Below are 15,555 nucleotides of genomic sequence, written 5' to 3' on the forward strand. Positions count from 1 at the left end.
CAGGAATTTATCTGTTGGCATTCATTAACTCCAAAATACAACCCTTCAACTTTAAGAAGGAAATCTATATCTAATTGCATTCACTTTGATTTTAGAAATAGCTGGTGGCGGTTTCTTTGAAATTTAAAAATATTTCGTAAAAGAAAAGTTTCTACTCTCAATTGGCAGCAAACATTCGCTCTTCCCTTTATCCTCAAAAGCCAAAAAAGCACCAACAGAAAATCCTGAAACGAGATTAATACCTTATTTTACAGCAGGGCTATTTATCCTCTTTTCAGAAGTTGTCATTCCTACCAAGAGAAGAGGGGCATTGAATGAGTCTGCCGTTATCTGCTGTTCATGCGACCCTGCTAGCAGATTTCATCCATGCAAAACGGTAAGCACATGCAAAGGGTTTCTTAATAAGGCATAACTAAGGGTTTCACTGCATCTCTGCTGCCTTTCTGAACTCCAGAGAAAAACTGAAGGCTCATTTCTAAAGACAGTTATGCTTTTTATTATAGAACACAGAGCCTTCAAAGAAATAATGCCACTTCCCGGCCTGAGTATGCTCTTTTTTTCCCCTAGCCTGAGTATGAACGGGAAAAAAAACAATCCTTGAACTACCCCCCGCCCCCCAAACGCTTCCCAGTGAAGCAGGGGTTTCTCGTTGTCTGCCTAGATGATAGTGTGGCTGAGCAGCTGTCCGAAACGACCTGAACGCTGACTCTTGCACATCTTCCGAGGAGTCTGAGAGAACATGCGAGCCGGAGCTCAGTCAAGCGTCAGCCTATGCCCTTACCCTGTCTCACACAGAATAAACAGGCCATCCCTCCAACAGCACAAGAAATACAGTAGATACGGAAGCTCTTCCAAGTTACTAAGAAGCCACAGCCTCCCAGCTGTGAAACAGAAGGCATCATTTTTACATAAAAGTGTTATGTGGGCCCCTGGGTGGCTCAGGCGATTAAGTGTCCCACTCTTGATTTCGGCTCACGTCATGATCTCACAGTTCCTGGGTTGGAGCCTGTGTTAGGCTCTGCGCTGACAGCAGGGAGCCTGCTTGGGGTTTTCTCTCTCTCTGCCCCTCCCCCCCCCCCACAAAAACTCTCTCTCAAAATAATTCTTTAAAAGAAAAACTGTGATTTCATTGTCTGTTACTTTTTAAAATTTTTAAATTTTTTTAAATTTATTTTTTGTAGCTTGAGAGTGAGCGAGCACGAGTGAGGAAGGGGCAGAGGGAGAGAGAGAGAATCCCAAGCAGACTCTGAGCTCTCGGCGCAAGGCCTGATGCGGGGCTTGATCCCACGAACTGCGAGGTCATGACTTAAGAAGCCGAAATTAAGAGTCTGACAACCGAGTCACCCAGGAGCCCATGTCTTTTTTTTTTTTTTTTTAAATCTTAGAACACACATCTGATGCTTTGTAGTAGCTCAGGCCAGTCTAGTAACATGTCCATTGCAGAGACTTTAACAAGTAGATTTTTCTTACGGATAATAGTGGGGTAATCATAAATATGTGGTTTTGCATCTTTTTTCTAATTACGTCATGAACATTTTCCCATGTCACGTTTTATTCATCTTAAATATAGATTGATGATCGCCTCTGTGCCTAAAATGAATACCACATTTCTGATTATTTTTTAGAATGAATTTTGCCATAGAAAACCTTGATCTAAGTATATGAAGATTTTTAAAGGCTTGATACACAGAGTCCATAGCTTTTAAGAAAAGTTATGTTCAATTTACAGTCCTCCAGCAGCACCAATTTGAGGGGGGGAGTATTAATATTTCCTTGATATACTAGTAAGTTTGAACATGACATTTTCATACAACTATCTGTACTTCTTTCGTGAAATGTTAACCTCCTTCACTTATTTGCTGTTCGAGTACTTTTCTTATAAGAACATTTTTTAACAAGAATATTAATGCTTGTATTTTTCCTGTTTTGTTTTTTTTTTTTTTTTTTTGCCACTGTTTCTTCTTAGTTTGTCATTTGCCTTTTAGATTTACTCTTGGTGTTTTTTCTGGAAAGAGATTTCAAACTTTTGTGTATACAAAGTATTTTTAAATACTTAGAAATATCAAAACCAATTATATATTGATTTCTACTTTTGCGATCCCACCCTCCCACCCCCACCTCCCACTTTTGGACAGAAAAAGATGTTTTCTGGCTTGTGAATATATTCCTGTGATTTTTTTCTTACCTTTAGAAATTATTTCATTTTATAGAGTTCTTTAATTTAGCTTTAATTTATTTTGGTGTGTAATACAAATTCAACTTAATTTTGATATAATTGTTTTATACAAAATTTCATATATTTATAAAAATACTCAAAAGCCAGCTGCATTAAGATGAAAATATATTTTGATAATCCAGGTACTCTTAGCTCTAGAAGTCTCTTAGGACTTCCTCCTCATCATATGGAGGAGAAAGCTGAGGTCTGGACAGACTCAAGGATTTGGGCCAAGGCTCCACTAACTGAGAAAAAGTACAGAGCGCCTAGACCCCCTGCAGCTCTCCTAGGACACTCTGCTTAGGCAGTACTCCTCAATTATAGATTGAAATCGATTAAGTACCTGAAACAAACAGGCACTAACTAGGCCAATTCCATCCAGGAATCGCCTCGAGCGATATTCAGATTTTAGCTGGCAGTAAACACCTAGGATAATATGAATGACTGCTCTTTTAAAATTCTCCTCCTTTTCAGTTTTGTTCTAAGACAACGGAAGAGGACTTTTAGCAGGAGACAGCACAACAGGGCTTAAGCATAGAAGGCAAACACAATGACTAACGTGTGTCAGTGTCCAAGACTTAAGCTGGCTGCAAGAAAATTCAGAAAAGTTTAAAGGTAATGATGACCATCCATAATCCTATCATCCAGAGAATAACACTATTTTAACATTTTTATATCCTTGCAGGCATTTTCTAGGTGTACACATGCACACAAATTTATTTTGGAAAAAGTGGGAACATACCATACAAATAGTTTGTAAATATTCTTCTCATTGAACTTCATACGTAGGGATCTTTAACTCTACATCATTTTAAGTGTATTATTTTGAGAGAAGAGAGGGTGCACGTGCATGCATGGATGGGGGAGGGGCAGAGAGGGGAGACACAGAATCTGAAGGGAGCTCCAGGCTCTGCGGTGTCAGCAGAGTCTGACGTGGGGCTCGAACCCATGAAGCGTGAGATCATGACCTGAGCCAAAATCAAGAGTCAGACGCTCAACTGACTGAGCCATCCAGGGACCCCTACAGCATTGTTTTTAATGGCTATATAGTATTCAATTATGAAGCACAATTCTCTTGACAGACATTTAGAGTTGTGTGAGAAGAAATTTTTAAAGACGGTTTTTTTCTAATGAGGTTTCCTCCTTTAATGTTTTACCCAGTGAACTTCAACCTGCAATTCTTTATCGACGTCAAGAGTGACACCGTATCGATGAATTCTTTCCCCAAACACGGTAACTTAGCAGGATCTAACTATCCCACACTCCCAGTTTTGTTTAAACCATCTGGATTTTACCAGATGGTTAGTTTTTCCCACATCATGCATCTCTTTCAATCCTTTCCTACCATTTGCATTAAGCATCACACCATATCCTCAGTAACTGAGATGTAAGTTTATGTCTTAGTTATTCATGGCTCTCCTCCGCGTTTTCCTTTATATCCACCCCCCCCCCCCACTTTGTATTCATTATTCTCATTCTCTTTTTGCCTGGATACTTCCTCAAAGACTTTCTGAAAGGACACGTGAGTATCCAACTATTTGAAATTGTTTTTGGCCCTCCATTCTGGTGAACTATGGACTCACAAATCGCTCCAAATGTGTGTAGATACAGCTAAGAAGCCACCGGGCACTTCATACTGTTTAATGTTTTCACTAAGTTACAAATCGCGTTGTCAGTGAACGTGGACAGGGCTGCAGGGCATCACGAAATACTTACTTCAGCAATTCCAGGGTTTTGTGATCGAGGGCAAGTCGGGGGTTTCCAGTCAGGTCTAGTTCTTGTAGTTTTGGAGGCAGGTTTTCTGGTAAAGTGACTTCGCTTAGCTCATTACAGCTCAGGTCCACGCACTGAAACAAGAAGGGGAAACAGGAAGTGATGGCCAGGACAAGTGGTGCAGGTGGCTCTATGCTCCTACCCGTGGCTTGAGAATCAGTCTGCCATTCACTAGACTATGCTGGCCAAGTGCAGAAAAATAAGATTGTCTGCTACCCTCCCATAAACATTGAAAACAGATTCTGCTATCTGCAGTTAAAATGTTCACTTTCTTTGGTTAACACAGAAAACCCGTGTTCTTTATTCTCCCCCTCGTTATCTTTTTAAGCTTATCTCTACATGTAAAAGGACAAGCATTAGCTGAAAATCCCAAGGACAGTTTTTCCGATTGCTCACAAAATCTCCACACCTGTTATGGCCACAAGGGGTACAGTCAACATCGAAATGGAATTTTGAAGGGGCTTCCTTAAATCAAAATACCTGCAAGATGAGGAAGGCAGGGACACCTTCAAAATGAGAAGATAACTCAAAAGAAGCTCAATAAGAAACTGGTAAAAGACTAGCTGTTGGGCCTGCCTGCCGCCTGCAAGGAAAAAGGCAGGAGTCAAATAAGGATCCCACCCTCCAGGCATGCAGTACCTACATCTTCCACCAGCTCCTGCCTAAAATCACTCGAAAATGACGACAGTAAGGGTCAGCATGTTGACGAGGACAAAACTTGTGTTATCTGCGAATGGGGATAGTACCTCCTTTCTCACAAAACTGAGGTAAGCCCTAAAAGAGGTGCTGCGTTTGTGTTCTGAGAGCAGGGAACCCGAGGAGAAGGTGGCTCACCATCTACAAGAGGGAGGAGGAGGAATTGGCAATTTTTCCGGATAAAAGAACATGTAATCCACTATTTGGCAGAAAGGGGTAGGAAGAATTCAATTATCCGGCTTGAGGCTGCACCTTCTTATGATTTCAGAAAATGCCTCAAGAGCCTGTTAAAAATCTTAAGATGGTTTGAAAGGCAAAGTGTATCCAAGAATTTCAGAATCTTTAAAGCAGACAAAATCGTCGTTTTTGGAAAAAATTTTAACTTAAATCTGTTATGGATTGGGGAGGGACAGAGACCGAATGAACACCTATATTTTTGGAGAAAAATATTCTCAACTGACTTCAAATAACGCAATGTTTCCACACAAATTGTTTTATATCCTTGCTCTCAAGCAGTAGCAATGATATAAAATTATATTGTAATTTTAATTACTTTGTATTATGAGAGTGTTGTAACCACTTCATAAAAAGTTGGACAAGTGGAAAAGCTTAGAAAACTTGCCTTTATATGTAGCACCCTAAAATAACCAGTGTTAGTATCCAATTTTTCTTATTAATATAAACAAAAATTTTTAAAAAACATAAATGTAGATACAGTTTCATCACTTATTCCATATCTGGACTCCTAGCACCTTTAATGGCAGAAGACATATATTCATTGAGCCTAAACATCAATAGGGAGGTGGTCATCTTTTTGTTTTGTTTTTCCATTTATAAATAACGGTTGCATCAATAGTCAACTGGACTGTAATGAAAAACCGCTAATACTGAGAATACTAAAGACGGGCTGTTCCATCAGGATAGTCTGTGTACATCAGCACAGAGAAGGCAAATGCTGCCAGTGCGATGTGCTGGGCAGTGATGAAACACAAGCTTGAGGACTGGCCGGTGTGCGTAACTTAGAACGGGTGGTTGACAAAACAAAAACAAGGTCAGAGCATGAACTATGGGGAAAGACTGTAGACATCTCAGAACATTATGGAATTTTATGAAATTGATAGGCATCGTTTTCTAATTTCACCTAATGATTTAAACACTCATAGCTCTGCTGGTGTAAAATTGCTCATTCTTTAAATTACCAAATCATAAAATGAGTTCAGTAGGGTGTTTATTTATGAAGACAATGCTGGCGTTGTCTTTATAAATAATCCTCTTAGAAGTGGTGCTTACCACCATCACGTCCCTCTGTCTCTCCCCCTTCCCCCTCCCCACAAGGCCCTTAATTCACTGCAACCAGTTCCTGTGCCCTGTCCCACAGTGTTGTCGCCTCTACAGGGAGGTCTGGGACCGCGGGGGTCCTGACTTTGCTCTTGTCTCATCTCCCTCCGGCCCACTCCCCACAGGGCTGTCAGGGGGACTGTGATGTGCTTAATCCCATCTGATCACACTCGGGCTTGTCTTTCAGTCGCTCCCTACTGCCTTCCAATCTGCCACCAGACTCCTCAGCATGTCAAATAAGGCCCTTCATCTCCACCTTTCAGCACCTGCTTCCCTGCACTCTATATTCAGCGGTGTCACAGTTAATTCCAGTTCCCGCGTGTGTCATATTCTCACTTGGGCTCTGCACATACTGCTGTGACCGGGGCTCTTCAGGCTTTCCTCGCCCCTTACCTGGCACAATCTGCCCCATTCTTGTCAGTCTCAACTCAACGCCAATTCCACTAGGACCCCTCGTTCAAAGTTTCCACTTATTTATTCCTCCCATTAGACTACGAGCTCCTAGAGAACAGGGCCGGTGGCTTCTCCCCCATGTCCTTAGTGCAGCACAAAGAACAGATGCCCACAAATGCCTGGGAATTAGTAGACAATTATTTGTTGAACAAAGAAATGAACGAATCTTCCGAGAAGATCCTCCAGTAATTCAATCCGCTAGGATGGAAACGGAGATATGCGTGCTGAGATTAAGTTCAGTCGAGTAAATAGCATAATGGCAGATAAGGAGAGAAATACCCTTTCATAGTTCTATACATTGGAGGAGGTTTGATCATGAAAATACAGGGTGTTGGTTCCCAGCGCTGACCTACTGGCATTAACATAAACAGTCAGTGCTCTACTTACAAGCTCTATTCCTTATTCTTTTAATAGTCTTCAACAAACACTTGTTGACTGAATGGTTGTAATGGCTACCACTAGGAAAACAGAAAATTTGGGGGTGAGACTGGAGAAAAAAAATAGTACTTGCGTATTCCATGACGTTTAATGTATGTTTCTCTATTGTTTAATGCATTAAAATTTTCTTGAAAATACATTATTAAATAGAATGTTAAATCGGTCTACAAAGTTACCTTTCCCTCTTTCAGGCCTATTTTAGGACATAGCTTACAAAAACTACTTGGCTATAATACAAAATTCTGGTAAGAATACTCAAAACAGAATTATCCAACCCTTGGAAAAAGTGAGATAACTCATAGTTGGAGGAACTCAAGATTTAGAGGGAAAGGACCGCTAATACGTCTAGCTAAGAGCACAGGAAAATAATCAGTGCATCTTAAAGAGAACTGATCTGACATTTAAGTATAATTATCACCAAAGCTCTGATATCTTTATTATGTTTTCCTCACAAAACCTTACCAATGACACGGACGTATCACTTTTCACAGCAGTGTATTACCTACTATCCCCCCAGTAATCGCCTGGACTGCCCGGAAACAGCAGAGTCACCTGCTAACTCTGAGCGATTCTGCAACCGCTTGCTTCAGTCTTCCGACCACAGCCAGGCCACCAGCGCAGCCACGCGGCCCTCCAGTGCGCAAAGGGGCACTCCCAATCACCTTTGCACCCCGTGCCCTCACGGCGGGAAAAGCTGCTGATGTAATTATTTCTGTAATTGTTCAGAAGTGTGTATTGTTTAAACCGCCCCACCTTTTAGGGAGTTGCAGAAGACCTTTCATCTTTTATAAAGCCTTCCCTCTCTGTATTTACATACACTGTGATTTTCCTCCGAACAGGTTCACTGATTTTCATGACAAATTCCTAAGAAGCAAATAAATGCAAGTGTTCATCCAAAAGAGCCTTGATTAGGCACCTACCTGGTGGCAGACGATAAGCCACACGTCAGGGATCTACAGGGCCGGCGTCACAGTCCCCACCCTGCGGAATTCCCAGGCCAGAGTGGGAAGTGATTCTCCCTCCGGCTGCGAATCAGTAATAGGTACAAGTGTGCACGGATGTGACAGGTTAAGGCTTCTGAGAGAGCCTTCCCCAGGAGGGGATTTTTGTGAAGAATCGAAGATAACGAGGCAGAGAAAACAGGAGGGCATCCAGGGAGAGAGAATAGCACACGGCTTACCAGGACACGACCCACGAGTGACTGGTGTGGCCGGGGATGGCGGAGAGGCAGGCAGGGACCAGATGGTAAGCTACAGACTGTGTCTCAGGTAGAAGTGGTCTGTACTATCTCCCTCTCTTTCAGTTAGGAGACAGCCTTTTAGCTTAATAGTAAAATAAATATACACCTGTATTGTTTCTCACTATGTAACTTGTAGCCAGATTCTCTTGCAACACTTAAACTATATTTATTCCTGATGTTGTATAGACTAAGTGGTCATTACTGTAGGGCGTTCATATATCTAAGTGAACTTGTTAACTAAATGAGCCAGTCAGAACCTGTCAAAGATACTCAGACTCCAAACCCAAAGCTGGAGTTCTGTTTTTCTATATAGGGGCGCCTGGGTGGCTCAGTCGGTTGAGTGTCTGACTTCGGCTCAGGTCATGATCTCGTGGTTTGTGAGTTCGAGCCCCGCATCAGGCTTGTCTGCTGACAGCTCAGAGTCTGGAACCTGCTTCGGATTCTGTGTCTCCCCCTCTCTCTGCCCCTTCCCTGCTCACGCTCTGTGTCTCTCTCTCTCAATAATAAACAAATGTGAAAAAAAAAAAAGTAAAATTATTTTTCTATATAAGATTGTATCTGTCTGTAATTATTCAGAAATGTATATTGTTTAAACGTCCGCACCTTTCAAGGAGTTGCAAGAGAAGACCTTTAATCTTGTATAAGTCTTCCTTCTCTATATTTACATATACTGTGATTTTTCTCAATTGGATTTTAGATTTAGAACACCTTTATTGGCAATAGTTTGATAAAAATGACAATCAGGGTAAAAATTTCTTTTAAAAAAATCCTCATTCCACCAAATAGTATTCCATTTCCCCAAACATGAATTCCCTTAAACACTGAAACTAAATTATTTGCAAAATTTGGCTTTAAGAAAGCGCATCCTTTAGGGGCGCCTGGGTGGCTCAGTCGGTTGAGCGTCTGACTTCGGCTCAGGTCATGATCTCGTGGTTTGTGAGTCTGAGCCCCACACTGGGCTCACTGCTGTCAGTGCAGAGCCCGCTTCAGATCCTCTGTCTCCCTTTCTCTGCCCTTCTTCGACTTGCGCTCTCCCCCAAAAATAAATTAAAAAAAAAAAAAAAAAGAGAGAAAGTAAGAAAATGCATTCTTTATATAAACTGAGCAATTCCTTTCTGTCCTACTTCTTAAAATTGGTTGCGTGTGCCTTTGGAAGGATTGCAGTGGTAGGTATATCACAAAGTTACAGGGCACCTGGCCCGTGCTTCTGTGGGCTTCAGTTTTACTCAAAGATTATGGACAGAAAGGGCCTTTATGTTTACACGAAAACTAACAGAAATGGTAAAAAGTAGAATGCAAAATGAGTGTGTGATTTTAGATTGCAGAGGAGACTTTAGAAAAATTTGCTTGTGATTTCAGGCCACGCCCCAGACTTCTGGGCCTATCAGCTCACTTCTCTTCAGCCTTAGGGGCAGAAGACTTTGAAGAGCATGACGGTGACCACGTCACTGCCTCCTTCCTGAGGACTCAGCCACGAGCGCTCCTTTCGTTCATCTGCATGTAACCGTGCCCCACCGCATACGATGCACACGGCGTTTTGTTGGAAAGGACATGGCTCCGAAGTTAAAAGGATCTGCCGAAATAATTGTTTCAGCTAGAGTTTAAAAACCATCAAACAAACTAGTCTGACTCAATTCGTTACTCCAATTTTGAAGGAGCATATGCAGTCCTGGCTTCCTGCTGTTCTGTCACGAGCGAGGCAGGGAGAAGAGTGGCACGAACGGCCACCCGTGGTCTATAGACGCTGCGTCATTCCTTTCCTTTGCCCTTGTCAGGAGCCCTGCCCCACACAGAAATGGACACAAGATTCCCGGCACGTTAGAAGATCCCCTACATAATTATTACTGACCCGGATTCTAGAACCCTAGTGACGACTGCTCCCAGTTTCTGGTTTTCAGATACACAGGACAAATGCCTCCATGACCTTTAAAGTCTGCGAGGTCAGCTACTCTACCCGGCTGACACCGAACTGGTCTCTGATCTGTCTTCATTTGCATTATCCTACTTTCCGAAGAATTAGTCCCTTTTCTTTCATCCATTTGACCCAACAGTTCCCCATGTTCTTTGTGTCTTTATCACAGAACCGGTTCTCTCTCTCCCTCTCTCTCTCTCTCACCTCACCTTACAAACAACAGCAAACAGTTTGATTCCAAGGGATATTCAGCTTCCTGTAATCAGTGTTCTCAAGAGTGTGGCATATTAAAGATACTTCATGCTGCATTTCCCCGTGAAAAGAACACAGATCCTAGAGATGAGTTCACTCAACTTATCCGAGTAGCTTATTACTGCAGAGTACAGCATGGAAATAATCTGCAGAAAACTTCAAACATTTTAAAAGACACTGTTCACCCAGTAATTAAAATCAAGATGCCACAGGAACATGTCAAATTTAAAAAAGAAATCACTGACATGGTGTTTACACTACAAATTTCACTCACCATATGTATCACCTGTTTGTTTTATCTACTCAAACCACACTGAAAAAAGGGTTAGAATAAATCAACAACTGGAGGTTACTCAACTAAGAGCTTGGGGAACCAAGCGCTGTATTCATGGTCACTTTTGCTTTTTGGATTCATCAGCCACTAGTGGCCCAAGTGCAGACTTCGGCCTAGGACTAAGCAAGCAGAGTCTGGCTTATGTGGTGACTCTGGGATCATGTTTTCCTGTCTAGACCACGGAGAGCTGATCTACATCCAGACAAAGCCTGTCTATTTTAGAACCAGAATAGAACACAACCTGCTCCAAGAATACAGGACTGGAGGTAGGGAAGACTAATTTGAAAGAGATAAACAAAGGGGAAGACAATGAAACCAAGGAACAAAAGTGCTCTGGCACTGGGTCCACGTGGGCTCACTGGAAAATTCTGAAAGGATACTTTTTCCTACTACCAACTTGTATGACCTTCCTGCCCAAGTACAGAAATTGATGCTGGAGGATGAGCAGATGTCACTGAATGTACCAACATGAGACCTAAATTTTATCCAAGATAAAATAGAGGAGGGTGCATACAGCCTGTTTTAGGGGTACAAGAATAGTGGCTTAGTTCCTCAAGTTAAAAAAAATATATTTTAGCATATATATTTTAGTAGGGGAACGTATTTACCCTTTTAAGTAGCAATTGGCTTTGAAGCTTCGGTAACAAAGCTGTGAATAAGCACTTTCCTTTAACGTCTTACAAGATGAGACTGTATGGAGAGAACAAGCTAGTTAAATATACCAGGGCCTGTCCCTCTTTAAATCATGTTACCTGCTCAGGTTTTATAACTGCAAGGATCTTAATTTATGATATACTTTATAATTATGGCACTTTACTTTCAAGAAGCAATAGGAATATAATCTAGGGTTATTAACTCAACAATGAAATTTTAGTATAGGCCGAGTGTTTCAACTGAGGATAAAAATTATCTCTTTTACATTAAAAACATGCTAATTTAGAGCACAGTTTGCGGTGAAGAGGCGCACAGGTGTTTCATCACTTGAGATGCAGCAACTCTTTTTACCAAGAATTTTCTTGGTTTAAATGTGTGTACCTGCTTACACAGCAATTTAAAATATTCTCATGTGAGACAATGACATTTCAGCTCGAGTTCTAAAACAACAGATCTGCTGCATTTTCGACACTAGCTGCCCAGGGCTGCAAAACGGACGCTTCTGTATATAAAGGATGCGAGATTGTGCCCACCGCCCCTCCCATCCCAGAGCAAACCCCGACAACAAAACCTCTATCTGCTGGTAATGGAAGCGCTGCGTGGTAAAGACCGGATGTTGTTAACATACGGAGAACGCTAAGATATAGTAGCCGGGATAAAAAGAAAAATCAAGGAACAAAAGAAAGAAAACCATTAAAAAAGCAATACCAGGGGGCGCCTGGGTGGCGCAGTCGGTTAAGCGTCCGACTTCAGCCAGGTCACGATCTCGCGGTCCGTGAGTTCGAGCCCCGCGTCAGGCTCTGGGCTGATGGCTCGGAGCCTGGAGCCTGTTTCCGATTCTGTGTCTCCCTCTCTCTCTGCCCCTCCCCCGTTCATGCTCTGTCTCTCTCTGTCCCAAAAATAAATTAAAAAAAAAAAAAAAAAAGTTGAAAAAAAAAAGCAATACCAGAAGTAAAACCGTTAAAGGAGCGATAAAGTCAAACAGAGCGAAGGCAACAGGGGAAGGCGTTACACAGATTTACAAGGCGCCGACCGACTTTAGAATCCAGGAAGGCAAGCAAGGGTCTCGGCGAGGATTCGGTTTCACAGAAGAAGAGTCAGATTTTGCAAAATCTAGTTAAAGCCTGAAAAGTTTAAATGTCTATCTGTTATCCGTACTTTAAACCAGATACTTGGGGGGAAAAAAAAAGTCTAATCTACAATTTTGAGTAAGAAAACACTAAAAGACAGGTGCAGAAAGTAAGACCAGCAAACGGGAGGTTGTTCTTGCGACTCCTCCCTTCTCGAGCTGGTGCCTCACCGGGCACGGTGCACAGAGACCAGTTTAATAGGTCCCTGTCATAGCACAGCCCCCGTGTCCAGTAATGGGCAGGACAGGAGCCCTGGGAAGCTTAGCTGTCAACCTCGTGCCAGTGCTGGAGGCAAAGAAGTATTTGTTTACGTAACAAATTTCCAGATTTTGATGGTCGTCAACCAGAATAGCTGCTGCATATAATCGCGGCTGAACCACATCAGGAGTGTATTAATTACAGCTAACGTTACAGACTTCTTCCTGTGTGCCACTCCTGTTCCAAATGTTCACATGGAGTATTTCACTCATCCTCACAGCAATACTGTAAAGGAAGGACTAGTCTTCCCTCAGTTTACATATGAGGAAATGAAGCAGTTAAGGAACTTTTAGCTGGAATGAAATTCCAGGTCTGTTTCCTTTCAGAGCCCTGCCTCTTCACCCTTGTGAAAGGTACTATATGGAAAGCAGAAGTAAACTATGTCTATGAGCTTATAACCCATGTTCTAAAATGCCAGTGATGTATGAAGTGATAGTGTGCTCTAGGTAAAATACATCATGGCCCAAAGCATGCACATACTTAGAAAATGACTTCTATATACCTCAACCATGTAAATGGATAAAAACCACTGTAGTGAAAGATTATGCATGCTGCTTAAAGTGTCTTCAGTGGGGCGCCTGGGTGGCTCAGTCGGTTGAGCGTCTGACTTCAGCTCAGGTCATGGTCTCACGGTTCACGAGTTCGAGCTCCACGTCAGGCTCTGTGCTGAGGGCTCAGAGCCCAGAGCCTGCTTCGGATTCTGTGTCTCCCTCTCTCTCTCTCTGCCTCTCCCCTGCTTTCTGTCTCTCTCTCTCAAAAATAAACAAACATTAAAGAAAATAAAGTGTCTTCAAACGTCTACATAATTCCTTAAATCTGATACATAAAGATCATAACAGAAAGTGCCTGGAGGGTGGCCAAGAAAGATGACTTTGGTTCCTTTTTAGGAGATTAAAATGTGCTCCAAGTCTATAACCACGGAGTTATTTCTTACTAAGCACAAAACTGACGATCAGAAATGCTAAGATACAAATGAAAAAACACATTATATGTAAATAACTTCTTACTTTTGCACCAAAAATCATGAATAAGAAGTCGTTACGTGGCTTTCATCCTGGCAGGCTGGTTTCATCCTATGATCTACCCTGAGGCAGAAGTCACGAACTGCAGACTGTTTCTGCCACCAATTTACGGTCTTCATGGACACAAATCCCTTTGTTTTTCAGCACCTCACATCAGATGGGAATAACAGCTCTTCTGCTAGTTTCATTAAATTGAAATGACTGTTTGGGGATGGGAACGATGCTGGATCTATCAAGGGAATTAGTACTAACTGGGTGCTGTGCTGGTGGATACGATTTAATCGCGTGAGTCTGGGGGAGGAGCATGCAGTTTGTTAACTTTTTCAAACTGCTGTCAGGCATTTGAGTGACCTACTCTTTGAGCCTCATAACCACCCTGGAAATAAGGAGGACAAGTATCGTTAGATGGGAAAGAGGTGACTATATGGTTAGCCTCAATTCACGCAGCTAGTTATGGACAGAGCCCAGAGTATCACTTTCCCAACTCCTGATCCTGTGTTTTTTATTTATTGCTGTTGGTTTTTCCCTCTGCTGACAAGGCAGCGTAGCCCAGTGGTTGGAAAAGATGGGGCAACGTCAACCGAGAGTCTTCAATCCAACAAAGGTGCAGACATCCTGAACTGCTGAATTAGAGAAAGCAGTTCTCTCCTGTGACCTGCATCTTGGAGGCTACGGAGTCAGACCACATACCTTGATTTCTGGGAGCTGCATCACTTCAGGAAAGACTTCAATGCAATTAGAATGTGCAATCACGGTGTGCATACGCCTGCAATTCATGACAGTGGTCGGGATGGCTTTCAGTTTATTCCCACTGACATCAATTTCTTCAAGTTCCTCCAGTTTTGCCATTTTACTAAAGAAAGGAAAATCCAAGGGGGGAGCAGGTCGTAAAATAATCACAAGGCAATTAAAAAATAATACATAACAAGAATAAAAAGGGAATTTACTATGAACCTAAAGATTCTTTAAAGATTCACTGTATAATATAACTGTGTGTTAACGATACTGGAATTAAAAAATAAAAGATTCACTTGTAATCATCATTTTAACAAACAAGACCCGGGCACCTGGGTGGCTCGGTCAGTTAAATGTCTTCATCTTGATTTTGGCTCAAGTCACAATCTCATGGTTGTGCGATCAGGCCCCGTGTCAGGCTCTGCACTGACAGCACGGAGCCTGCTTGGGATTCTCTCTCCCTGTCTCACTGCCCCTCCCCTGCTTGTTCTCTCTTTCTCCCTAAAAAAATAAAAAATAAAAAAATTTTAAGACCATTTTCACTATTGGTTTTGAGTATCAAAGTAGTTTAACACCTCCTTTCCTAGTATAAAACAAAAACTATTAACTTCAACTGTTCAAATTAGCAAAAAAAGAAAAATGGATGTCTCTTTCCTCTTAAAACTCTGTGTGTGAATTAAGTTATCCTGGCAACAATCGCTTTGCTATGTAGCTTAGTCTCAACGCCAATAAAAACCCTACTCAAGTGGGTAAGTTAGCATTAATCCACTGGAAGTGCTTTAAAAAAGCTCAGTTTGAGGGGCATATGGGTGGCTCAGTGGGTTAAGCATCTGACTTCAGCTCAGGTCATGGTCTCACAGTTCCTGAGTTCAAGCCCCACATCGGGCTGTGTGCTGACAGCCCAGAGCCTGGAACTTGCTTCAGATTCTGTGTCTCCCTCTCTCTCTGCACCTTCCCTGCTCACAGTCTGTCTCTCCCTGTCTCTCAACAAATGTTAAAAAAAAAAAAAAAAATCAGTTTGAGAGAAAGACTTGTCTTTGTATTGGCTCTGAAAGGTCACGGGAGGCAGCGTAGCCCAGGGCGTTTGCTCATATGAAGACATGCT

The 15,555-nt window shown here is 42.1% G+C and overlaps 1 protein-coding gene across 1 annotated transcript in view; it reads right to left on the reverse strand.

Annotated features, from left to right (window-relative positions):
- Positions 1 to 15,555, reverse strand: part of PHLPP1 (PH domain and leucine rich repeat protein phosphatase 1) — a 214,337-nt gene that overhangs the window by 13,999 nt on the left and 184,783 nt on the right. Inside the window, exons 13-14 of the mRNA XM_040478481.1 lie at positions 14,406 to 14,568; positions 3,932 to 4,062 (exon numbers count right to left, since the gene is read on the reverse strand). Of these exons, the coding sequence (XP_040334415.1) occupies positions 3,932 to 4,062; positions 14,406 to 14,568 (294 nt within the window). The remainder of the gene's footprint in view (positions 1 to 3,931; positions 4,063 to 14,405; positions 14,569 to 15,555) is intronic.

The sequence above is a fragment of the Herpailurus yagouaroundi genome, unplaced genomic scaffold (assembly GCF_014898765.1).
Source record: "Herpailurus yagouaroundi ecotype Mexico unplaced genomic scaffold, PumYag 142, whole genome shotgun sequence".
Taxonomy (NCBI): Eukaryota; Metazoa; Chordata; class Mammalia; order Carnivora; family Felidae; genus Herpailurus; species Herpailurus yagouaroundi.